Raw genomic sequence first — 12,630 nt, 5'->3', positions numbered from 1 at the left:
TAGCCGGCATTATTATGCTATTTTGACAATAGTCCCTTGTTTTTACATCTGGTAAAGGATTTCAACTTAAAACAAAACAAGGATTGGTCTGCATGTTATGTTTGAGAAGGTTTGAACGGGTCGACTGTTGTGTCTCCAAAATACGAAATGCTAGGCGAACGTATGGAGATTTTATGAAAAAAATTAAGATTTTAAAGCCAGCGTGGAACACCTTCGAAACAGTTCGAGGACAGTAAACTGTCAGATGTTTTGGGCAAAGGTAACAGTCAAACTCAACAACAACTCGCGGATCAGTTGAATGTGACTCAAAAAGCCATCTCCTTACACTTGCAGGCCATTTAAAAGATCCAGACGATCGGAAAATGGGATCAGATTGCGACTGACGATTAAAGGGGATTTCATTTGAAGAACCTTAAGCCTAAACGTTCTTGGGTAAGTTCACGAGAACCATCAATATCCGCAGCACGGCCTCATAGCTATGGGCGGAAAGCAATGCCCTGTGTTTGGTTGGATCGAAGGTCTATTTTGAGCTACTCAAAGCCTGGTACAACGGTTGAAACGCAGTTCTACCAACAGCTGTTGACCCAATAAAAGCTTAAGCATTTTTTTCCGTATTCCGACAAAATACGTATCTTTTTTACATCAATTAGCCGGCTTTGTGAGGATACTTTCAAAGTGGCTTCTTCCGCAAAAATATGGACCATTAACGTTGATCTTTTGACGTGTATTTGTCACGAACAATTTAAAAGGGATTAAATTATAGGGAAGGTAGAATTCTTTCCCACTACACGCTATTGCAAGTTTTTCTTTCCGTCAATTCAAGTTTAAACACCGTTGGTGAGAATCATCATCTGGATGCAGCCTTAATCAATGTTTGATGATCATAGTTCGTAACATCGTAGTCTCTTGGATCATTAATGTCTTTAAATTGAATTTGCATTTTACTTTAACATTAATTCGTTTCACAAAGCTACAGTGCAGTAACTTTATTAGTTTCATAATTTCTACAACTGTTGTCATATCGGATGTGATGAAATACTAAATACTAGATTCAAACTGTTACTCACTCATCTGACAGACTGCCTCTTTATTGCTGTAATGGTCTGTCTTTTCAATAGGAAGTTTCTGCGTCATTTTTCGTACACTGTTTCTATGTTGAGAAAGTTGAAGTTTAGGATAGAATGTTGATTGTTTAGATTGTTACAATGTTGCGTTTTTGCGGAAATAGCGTAGAACAATAGGACTACGACAATGTTGGCATCACTAAGAGCGTCTTCATAAACAAACACGTGTTAACTTAAATAGAGAAACATAGCTCGAGTCCATAATTAATTAATAACTAAAGTAAATACCTGTTCAACTTGTTCGTTGCTCGATAAACCAAAGATTCTATCAAACCGAAGATGAAAAAAATCGCCAGTAGCAATTCCTTTCGATCAAATTAACAAGAGCTTCGCCGTCCCGTAACTCGTCAGCAAACGAAGGAGTGCGTGTCAGCAGAATTGTCGATGAAAAAATCCACCAACGATTGAAGGGCAAAAACTGGAGTGAATTGATTCGGCGAATGGGATGGAAAGAGGGCGGTGCTACTCAAACTGGGTCAGCACGCACGGGCGCAGGCACGCACGGACAACCATAAAACACGCCTAAACCATAACCATCAGGTCTCATCAATAATTCAGCCCCCGTTGGAATTCATCGAACGAACTGTGCGGTTACCGCCGCACCCGGCCAAGGATCGCCGGAAGGATACGCCCGGTGGTAGACCGCAGCCACACTTCCATCCCCAGCCTTGTGACGGCGTACCCGGGCACTCAGTTAACGTTAACTGGCCACCGGGGAGCCGAGACACTGGCAACCAGTTGCTTGCGCAGTTCCCCGCCGAGCTGTCGTCGCCTTCGTCGAATACTCGCGCCGGATCGATGTGGTCACGGTCCCCCACCACCCCCCCGAGGGTGAAGGGCGATGACAACGAACGACGGGACGGAGCGGACGCACCGAAAGCAGCAATCTCATTAAACGATGCCATTGCGTGACAACTAAATTTATCATATTTTCACGCAATCACGAGCGCACACAATCACCCTTCAGGGGCCAGATCACGTAGGCCGGGCAGACCTGGCGATTTGCAGAACCCACCGGGGCCCACCGGTGTTCCAGATTTGCCATGCCGGGCCGGAAAGTGTGTGCGTGTCACGTAATTACAATAAGGAGTCGTCACCATGTGCACTGCCATGCCTTGGTGAGTTCCATTGTGCTGACGGTGGCAAAAGTTGCATGCCGCACAGTGTGTGCCATCAGGCACTTGTTGGGCTTCGTCGACCTATCCTTTCGATCGATCGCCATCATGTTGTTTTTCTTCTGGTTGTTGAGAGCCTGAGGCTTGGTGAAAGCTTTTTTGCCGATGAACGATTTTTTTTAACTCCAAATGAATTGTTGATTTCGGTTCATTGCGTCTAGTTGGTCGGTATTTTAACGAAACTATTCTGGCCAGCTTTAGAGTAAGAACAAGCTATTTTAGTTAGCTAGAGCGAGCTATTTTAGTACCAACCCGATCTTGCAGCCGACCACATTAGTTACTATAGAGTTGATTTAAAAAACATTTAAGGCCTTCTTTAAGGATCTGCCAAGAGAAATTTGTTTATAACGTGTACAGAATAACCAAAGATTTCTGTATTTTTATAGAATCATTACAAATTTTTCATCGTTCGTTCTGTCTTTTTCGGTCAAATATCAAGATCCAGGGCTATCCGTCAAATTTTTGGATGCTAAATTACCGATTACCCTTCAATCTTAATTTTTATTCTAACAATTCTTTTTTATTCTAACAATTGTTGGAGACATTTTCAAAATTTAATAAACTCATTTCATTTAAGCTCATTTCCACCACCGGTGGTTATGTGAGTAAGCAGAATTGTCGTATTTGGGGCTCGGAAACCTCGGAACTCGTCTTGCAAGGGAAGCCAATGCTCCCACAACGAGTGAAGGTTTGGTGTAGATTTTGGTCATCGTCGGCATCGTCGGCCCACTTTTCTTCGAAAATGAAGAAAGAGCCGCCGCAACCGTCGCCGTATGTCGTATGCTACCGAGAAATGTGGGCAGATTGGGTCTTCTGCGAAATTGAAGCTGAAACCATGGACGACATTTGGTTTTCACCCTACACAATTTTCCAGCCAAAATGGTAACATCTGAAACATGAATTATGACAGTCATTACAATCTGTTGCAATAGCTAGAAGCTATTGCAAACACTGAACAATGAAATGATGGGCATATTAGTAGCAAACACTTGTTACACTTTTTGCATACTTCATTTCACTCCCGTTTTTACTTGATTCAACTTAGCTTAACCAGTGCGATATGCACAGGGTGCGACCGCTCGCACTGGCGTTTGGATTAATTCTATCGATTATCGATTAATCCATTCGAGCCCAAATTCGGTGGTAGCCTACATGACTCTTTTGTGCCGCGCTCAGCATAAGCGATCGTCGACCCGAATGGCGTGATCGCGTTTATGCTGAGTCCTAACTCTTGCGGTGGCCTACGTTCGCGCTGGTACGTTATTGCACGAGTCTGTATCCACCACACTATCCTTATACATCCTTATATTTTGGCAGATTGGTTTAAATCCCTTAAATTATCGGACGCATTGGGGCTTATAAAAAAGGATTCTTCAGCTCCACAGCTGAATTTATTCAGCTTCAGTTCATTCGTTTTGAATACATTCTCCTGCCATTTCCATAGCACCTTAGAGCATATCAACTAAGTGAAGTTCCGTTTAATTCCATTATCAACACAACCGCCGTCCGCCATTATCAACACAACTTGAAGTGGAAAATATGCGCATCCGTGTGGTATTAGTTCCGCCTCCAGCAGCTACGGAACAGCCGGAGCAGATGCCGACCCGTCTACGCTAACGATTTTGCTCCGCATTGCTTTTGTGGTATTCCTTCGCGGGGCCGGTCCTTCGCGGGGTCGCCGAAGGCCTCTTGGGCCGCACTGACTCCACCCGAGGCACAAAGACGCACTGCACAGTTGGCCGCGTCCATTTCCGGCGGCATCAACAGCTGTGGAAACGGAAGTGCGCGCCCACCACCCACTAACCAGATGCACGCTTTCCGAGGGGAATTAATTAACGATGTATGTTTAGCGTTCAAAAAGTGTGTAACAACTGTGTAGTCATCTTGGTCCGCCTCGAACGGTGAAGACACCCAGCTCCGGCAGCGGCATCGCCGGCGTCCGGCCTCGCTCACGGATCCATCAGCGTTACGAGTGTTTGTTGATGCTCGGCGGCGGGTCTTGGTCGCGAACGCGCGAACTCGTACTACGCGGAGCCTTTTCCACGCCCCCAGGACCTCAGTGCCCAGTTGCCCTACAGCGGCACGGTGTGGCGTCTCACGACCGAACGGCAGCCTGTTTTCCTCGAAGGCGTTCAAGCGCTCGCCGGCCCGGGCCAGAAGAAGATTGGTTTTTTAGAGCATTATTAATTAATTTCTTCCCAAACACGGCCCAAGACCCTGCTGCTGCTTTTTAGGCCCGGCCACGACCACGACGAGCTTCTTCGTCGCCTTCGGAAGAAGCACCCACAGTGACGACGACGACTGGTGCGCCGGTAATTGCTTTCATGTCCAATTAATGGTTCAATTTGCAAGCTGTTTACCGACTGTTGCCACCCGTCGGCCTGTAACTCAAATGCGAAAGTTGCCCTAAGTTGGCCGTCCCGGGGAGGAGGCCCGGCTTGAATTGATTCGCAATCTCTCGCAAACCGACACAGCAAAACTATGACAAATAATTGTTTTTCATTCAGCAAAACCTCGCCTCGATTAGGCGAAACTCTGTGGACGGCTGAAGTAACGGTTAAAGTAATTCGCACGAAGCGCCCGCTAATTGAGTGTTGGTTTAAGACTTCAGGGAGAGACCAGGGGCCTAATATCAGGACCTTGCTGTTTCGTCACTCAAACGTCAAAACAATTCAAATCAAACAATTTTCGTTCCCGAGGCGTTCGAAGTCAAAAAGTCAGATCGAATGCATTGCAAAGGGTTTCGTTTGGAACAGGACCCCAACAGGATGTGACCTTGACCCATCCCGGTGGGCTTATTACCGACTTCATTGAATGTCCTTCCACGGTCTATTATTTCAATCAGCGTGTCCCTCAGTATCCGCATCTGTCGTAGCAGCTCCAGTGTTGAGTCCTTTACGGGTTGACACAGTCACGACACGGTTCCCTGCGCTACTCCCAGCTTAATTAAAAACCCCTTAACTCCGGCACTGACCCCAACTACCGGCGGTCCGGGTTGTAAACCCGGAGCGGACCAGATTTACCGCATGAACGGCTCGAAAGCTGTTCATTTTAACGGTTTGCGGAATGAAAGTTTAATCGCTTCTAATATCGACAGTCGTGTTCCGCTCTGGATCCGGCCGCCTCCGGACGGATGTCACGCTGGCGGACCGCAGGAAAATGAATGACCATTCGCAAAACCCGGACCCGTACCGTTGGGTGGATGCTGGCGACGGACACTAGCCATTGGACAGGGACGCCCACCAATCGACAACCTGCTACCGGTAACCATACGGTTACGATTTAATTTTCCCATCTCTACCTCTCTCGCTCTCTCGTACACCGAATGGAGTGTGGGAGTAGAAGCAGTCGGACCCGCTTTACGACTCCCCGGGCCTCCACGTCCTCTGTGCCTTCGGTCCTGGGTCCGAGTCGTCAATAGTTTCGACCGACTGACCTCTGCCGACGATCCGGACGCAATTGAGCTTAATCGGCCCTCGGAGAAAATTAAAAGCTATTTTGCTATCAACCGTAAAAAGGGTTGTAATGCTGATAACATAGCCGGCGCCGCCACCACCACCACCAACCAGCCCTGTCTGCCTGTTCGATAGTGATAAACGCTGGGCGCCGCTTCCACCACCGAAAACCCCAATGGCCGGCCCGGGTTGTGATGGAGGAGTCTTTTGGGATTCATTTGTAAATAGCTGAGCCCCCGGGTCGGGGCGAAGTGGCACTTCGTCCTGACGAGGGTATCCTGGGTGGTGGGCCGTGGGCGCACCCGCCGCATGATGCAGCATTGTTTATGGATGCCGCCCGTTTATTAGTAATACGAAGATATATGGTACGCACTTTGCTGTCGACCTTTTTTCCCACCCAGGACCACTGTGTCTCGCTCTCATTCTCTCACATCCTGTCTCTTACCCACAGCACGCTTCTTTTTCCATGGCTGGGCAGGAAAAGAATTATTCCAAAATATAATCGCTTCCGGCAGTGGGCGCACCGACAGTTGCCATAAATTTGCTCCGTAATCCAGCCCAAAGCTCCCGGGCGATGACCGTCAGGATTTCGGCCCTAGCCTTGTTGCTGGGATGTTCGATCCATGTCAGGTGTAGGTCCCCGGGGGAGGAGATTTTCTCCGTACCTTGGAGCCCTTGGAGCATCGAATGCACTTGGGAGTGTGTCCCAAAACGGACACCGATAAAGGTTACGACGAAACCAATTTTCGGTCAACCATCTCAAGGGTCCGGAAACCCGGAAACGCACTGGAACTCTGTTTTAATAAGGTACGGTTCATAAATAACCTTTCGGTCTCAGGGTCAGGTTGTCGGGGTTCGTCCACGTCCAGCCCAAATACGGAAAGAAGTGGATCCTCGGTCACCTCGGACCGATCGATCCAAAGTAAACCAGACCGGTGTAGTGCTTGGAACTCCAGGTTCAGGTGTGTGTGGCTTGTGTTTCCCCAGGTACCCCAGAACCCGGACCATGTCGATTGGGGTGGGATAGTTCGGGCGACTTGGCCAACGAACCGCCAACCCCTAAGCTAAGTACAAATTTTTCGTTCACCCAAAATAAAGTGCGGTTAAGTGCGTGGCTATTCGACGGACCCATCCGGCCCTTTGACGCCGTAGTGACATCGACATTGCCCCAAAGCAAACAACAGGCTGGCTACTGGCAACAAAGAAAACAATTTGCGTCGAGACAGAGCGAGAGAGAGAAGGCGTGAGGGGTAAAAAAAGGGAGTCTGATAAAACAACGGCCCCCGTAACAATGTTAGGCCCCCGCCTGTCGCAGTTGGGTAAATTGGTTCGCCGCCGTGTAAAGTGGAGGCTGTAAAAGCTTGGGACATTTTCTTTTCAGGCGTCGGCCACTTAAAAGTCTCCTGGCGAATAACGGCCGACCAGACCGCTCGGGATGATGATGATGATGATGATGACGATGATGAGGGTGCCGGGGTGATGATAGGCCCCGGATGTAACGGCCAGCCTTGCGCGGAGTGTGTACATAGCCCCAAAATGATAACAAAGGACGAACGCCCCAGCAATGGTCCGATTGCGGAGGTGTCACCGGGACCGGGTGGGCAATCCAATCCCGAGTGAAGGGCCACCGCTAACGGAATACCCAGCAGCACGGACCATTGTTGTTGGTGAAAGTAAATCATTTTCTTCGGAGCTCCGTCCACATTTACGCGTTCCACAATGGCTGCGTACCACAAATGAACAACAATTGTTTCAGTGTGATGGATGGATCCGAGCATCGGAACGGAGAGGGATTCGAGTTTGGGGCTGAGTGCGCTCCAAAAACACAGAACTCGAAACTAGAACGCGCCCCAAAAGGACATCATGACGTGGAGTAGGAAAAAAGGGTCCGATTTAGGCCGACGCGCATCTTCCGGCCGGTGGGTCGATGCAACAATGGGCCTAACGAAGAGAGGGACGCGAAACATCGGCAGCATCGGGCGCATCGGGATTCAAGGGTTTGAGCGAGTTTTTCGGCACTCAGGAAGGTCGTAAATCGAAACTCGGGCTCGACGGGTCCGTTCGGCCATTTTGCCCGTCTTTGAAACCTAATGGAATAGCAGGACTCGCTTTCGGCGTCTCTCTTCTCATTGATGTGTTCCATAGACTGTGAAGGGAGTAGGAACCCATTGTCCCGCAAACGTCCACTCTCGCGCTAACGCATTCTTCCTTCTCCTTTCCGCATCAACAGGTCTGCAGTAAGGTGTTTGGTAACGCGTCCGCCCTCGCCAAGCACAAGCTCACGCACAGTGACGAGCGAAAGTACGTGTGCGGGATGTGCTCGAAAGCGTTCAAAAGACAGGATCACCTGTAAGTAATAGCCCGGTTCGGTCCGGAGTCTCACCAGGACCTTCACCTCCACCCCTTCACATTCCCTGTGTCGTTACAGCAACGGCCACATGCTGACGCATCGCAACAAAAAACCGTACGAGTGCAAGGCGGATGGCTGCGGCAAGTCGTACTGTGACGCGCGGTCCTTGCGCCGGCACACCGAGAACCACCACAGCGCCCTGGGACTGGGGTCGCCTTCCGGAACCGCCAGCCCGGGCCCAAGCGGAAGCAATGCCGGACCACCCGGCGGGCTCAGTCTGTCACCAGCGACGGCCAGTGGTAAGTCGAGTCGAGCGGAGGAGCAACCCGTTTCAATCGCGAGTACGTTGCTAATAGCTACCCAAGTGCCCCCTTGATTCCGCGTGGCAACGACATGCGGTTGGGATTTATGTTGCGTGCTAACAAATAAAGAGCTTCAGTTGTGACGTCGCGAACGAGTGCGAGTCGCAAAACGTCGCCGTTTTCATATTTCATATTTTTAATTGTTTTCTTTTACGACCCTTTATGAGGCTTATGGGGCTTGTTGCTTCTGTTAATTACTGTAAAACAACGCAGATCATAGACACGCGTGCTTTAGCAACTAAGGATTGGCAACACGCCTAAAATACAGGGTGAGCAAATTAGCGTGCATTTTTTCATTTGGTTGTAAATAAAAATCGGCTGAAATTTTATCGATGCTTGAAGTTTTATTTGAAAGGTTGATTCTTAACATTTATGAGTAACATACAATTATAGTGGCAGAAGATTGGAAAATATGGAAAATTTATTTCCAAAGTGGTAGGTCGTCAAATCATTCGTCAAAATCACATTTCATTGAAGCTGATTTCCACCTCAGTGGCTATGTTAATAAGCAATATTGTGGATCGTAAAACCCACATATCGTGCAAGAAAAGCCAATGCACCCAGAACGAGAGACCGTTTGATGCGGATTTTGGTGGATTGGTTCTTCGACGAAATTGAAGCTGAAAACTTGGACGACATTTGGCTTCAACAGGACGGTGCTACGTGTCATACAGCGACAGCCACAATCGTTATTTATGTTATCCGAACATACCAGCAACTATGGACAACCTCAAGACCGAAATTCACGTTGCTATTGCCGAAATAGGACCAGATAAAATCGAAAATGTACTTAAAAATAGGTCGACCGAATGAGCCAAGCCAATCGTGTGAACATTTGACCATAATTGTTTTATTTAAAGAAAAATATTAAGAATCATCCTATCAAATATAAGTTCAAGCATCGAGCTATTCAGCTGTTTTTGCTTTATAACTAAATGAAAAAGGGCACGCTAATTTGCTCACCCTGTACAATGTTTCCCGCTCAGGTATCAAATAAAATACCATTCACACTGAAACAGACGCCTGGGGAACAGACGCCTTGCAGGATTTGCACTCATCAGGCATCGACAAGGTTATTGAATAACCATAACCATTGCAAAAACCATCAGGACATCAAAAAAATTCACATGAAACCAAGTTCTTCTAGACGGTAAAAAATGTTTATAGCGTATAAGGCTCGCCAGGCCCCGGTGGGCTGGTCATGTCAGGAGAATGTGCAACGACGAACCAGTCCGCAAACTCTTCTTCTTCTTTGGCTTTCTGCCGTGATAAGCGATTCTTCTCTTTATCCGGCAATCACAACCGCCGAACGGCCCTGGTTTGCAACAGGGACAATATTAATCTCTGTTGCTTACGGTAATGTTCTTAAAACGTTAATAATTCTTAAAACGAATAGAAAGGCTGTGGGGCTGTGGTTCTGAGCATTTATATGCAGTAACTTGAGTAGCTTTTTTCATATCAAACCTGATGCTTGTTCGAAAGCTTCATAAGTCCTAAACAACATGCTACAGTGAACCGTTTTTCGTTCTTCCGAAGCTGCTGCAACAACTTGAAGCAGAGCTAGTACTGCCTCTGCATGCGCACTTGCTTTCAACTCAGAATTCCACTGAACGGATGTACAATAAAACACATTCGAAACCCACAAAATGTAAGCAAAATTCCATCGATTCGCTTTTCCGATCGGAATGCCAGGATGGGAACTTCTCAGGATTTAGTTAGACACTCGCCAGTGTAAATGAAACCGATCAAAGTTCTACGCGCGGCGAACGCCAACCGAACAACAATGAAACCAATTCCAACCTCGGTCAGTGCGGGAAAATTCGTAAAATCAATTTCGGTTATTTCGCCAGCGCGCAGCTCTAATTTCGCCCTTTCCGCAGCGGGCCCCACGATTCGCCTAAAACTAATTTCAATCCGTCCAACGTTATTAATGCCCAACTAATCAGATGAACTTTTCACTCCTACCCTGTGGTGGGCCACCCTGGTTGGCAGAGGTGTGGTGTACGGCCACTTTTTGACACAACCTGCACGAAACCATTCGCAGCCCGTTCGACGTGCCGCCACCTCACGCCGACCGCTCGCCGGACGGCTCCTTCGAAGTACGTGCAAATGTGCCATTGTTTGCACAATGTCCGTGTGCACAATGCAGCACGCGTGCCGTGCTGGGAAAGTTTTCTTTTTGGCCGTACTTTCCTCCCCGGTGCCGGTTTGTTATATCGATGTTTTCCACCATCCATTCTATCTCCGATGGCTGCAGGATGCTGGCAGGATGCTGGAGCCGGAGTTGTGCTCCCCAGCGGATTCGTGCAGCCATTTTCGCTTGTCTGCCGATTTTTCGTTTTTTTTTTCGTTGCCACAGTTCCCTCGGCAAGTTGCTGTTCGTTCGTTCGTTCGAATCGCTGACGTGGCCGCTGACGGGTTGGGCGGTGATGATGGAAAAAGGATCGAATTGCTTTCAGCGCCACTCGGAACGCCGAACGCAGGTAGCATAAACTGTGGCCTGTGAAGTTCTTCCTTCCCGCGTCGTACACGTGGTTTGGGCCCTGAAAGCCTTGCGAAGCTAGGCCCTTAGAGGCCTGGCCCTCTGCCACGTCCGGAACGCCGAGCCACGTCGCGAGAGCGAGCGAAACGCAAAATTTGATTGGCGCTGACAGTTTATTGAAATTGAATGGGATTTTCGGTTTCAAAAGCAACAGCGCCACCCGCGGGGCCGGGCCGTGGCCCAACATATTCCGATTATGTGCGCCACCCCGAGAGAAAGCCCACCCTCCGGAATCCCCTTTCCAAGACGAAACTTCGATCCGATCCGAGCCGTGAGTGCGGATGTCGGTTCCGAGATAAGTTCGAAGTTGGCTCCGGCCCTGGCCGCGTTGGGGGGTCGAGCCCGCGAAAGAGTCGCTTGGGTGGGGTGGTGCGGGCCACATTTCCAAATTTCGCTGACGTGTGTCTGTTCCGCACGCACGGCGTCGTCGAGTATCTGGCATCGATTTTCCCGGTGCCTTTCGCTGTGTCTCTCTGCCGATACGCTTCACTTCATCTGTGAAGTTCGATTTTTGGAGCTTTGTTCGCGTTTCGAGCTCGATGCCCCGAGCTCTGGCAGGCCTGTGCCATCGGGTGAATTCCATCAAAATTGAACACGGACGGATTGTAGTCTAATTTTTGTAGCGCTGGATTCGGAGCCTTTCACAAAAGTCGCTTCAATAATCGAGGTACATCACATTAATATATGGTTGACACCGTTCGCTCACTTGCAGGAGACGCGAGCTCACCTCACGGGGCCACCATCGTGCAGTTCAGTGTCAACGGCAGTGGCGGCACCAACAGCTCCGGCAGTGCCAGCAACAGTAGTAGCTGCAGCTCGAGCAGCAGCAGTTCCAGCCTTTCGAGCAGCAGCTCAAACAGCAGTAGCAGTAGCAGCAGCAGCAGTAGCAGTGGTAACGTGAGCGATTCGGGCTCGAGTTGCAAATCGCCTTCACCCAGCTCGCCTGCGCCAGGCTCCGGCAACGAGGGTCTCACCAGGCAGCAGCTCGACCTCATCTCGCAGATCATGCAGCAAACGAAGCAAGCGAACGCCGCGGCCGTTGCTGCTGCGGCCGCTGCCAGTAACGCCGCCAGCAGTACGACGAACTCGAGCACCACGGCCGGTCACGGGCACGGGACTGGCTCCGGCAGCCAGAAGGTAGCGCCTCGTCCCCGAACCTGGAACATGCAGGTAAGCAGCTTTAATCAACGCTAAGCGGAGCTAACGACGGTGTGGGTATCTCCGGGAACCGTCGCGCATTCGTGTCCTTTAATGGCCCTCGTCACGTTGCTCCCCACGGAAGCATTAAGCTTTTTAACGACGGCCGAGAAACCGAAACGGGCATCCGACCGGGGTTTCCGACCCGCAACATCGCATTTCCGCCGGCGTGCCGAAGAGGGTAATTTAATTTTTCTTCCCCCAATCCACGGCCCCGGGTACGAAGGACAAAATGTCCCCGCGAACGTCCCACACTGGCCCGTGGCCCGTGCCTGGTGTTGTTTTTTGTCACACAATAATTCGCCATTCGCCTCGCCTAGTATTTCCACACGGCCCGCCGGGGTTTGGAGTCACTGGCGAGGCGACCCCACCGACGACGGATTGGCAGCGATGCTCGCAATGGATGCTATTATCGTTCCCGACGC

At 49.5% G+C, this 12,630-nt stretch overlaps 1 protein-coding gene across 1 annotated transcript in view; it reads left to right on the top strand.

Annotated features, from left to right (window-relative positions):
• LOC131207572 (mucin-5AC) overlaps positions 1-12,630 on the top strand; it is a 49,228-nt gene that overhangs the window by 15,818 nt on the left and 20,780 nt on the right. The window contains exons 4-6 of the mRNA XM_058200190.1: positions 7,985-8,103; positions 8,183-8,403; positions 11,721-12,178. Coding sequence (XP_058056173.1) covers positions 7,985-8,103; positions 8,183-8,403; positions 11,721-12,178 — 798 coding nt within the window. The remainder of the gene's footprint in view (positions 1-7,984; positions 8,104-8,182; positions 8,404-11,720; positions 12,179-12,630) is intronic.

This window comes from Anopheles bellator, chromosome 2, assembly GCF_943735745.2.
Source record: "Anopheles bellator chromosome 2, idAnoBellAS_SP24_06.2, whole genome shotgun sequence".
In the NCBI taxonomy this organism is placed as follows: domain Eukaryota; kingdom Metazoa; phylum Arthropoda; class Insecta; order Diptera; family Culicidae; genus Anopheles; species Anopheles bellator.
This window is presented reverse-complemented; position numbering and strand designations above follow the sequence as displayed.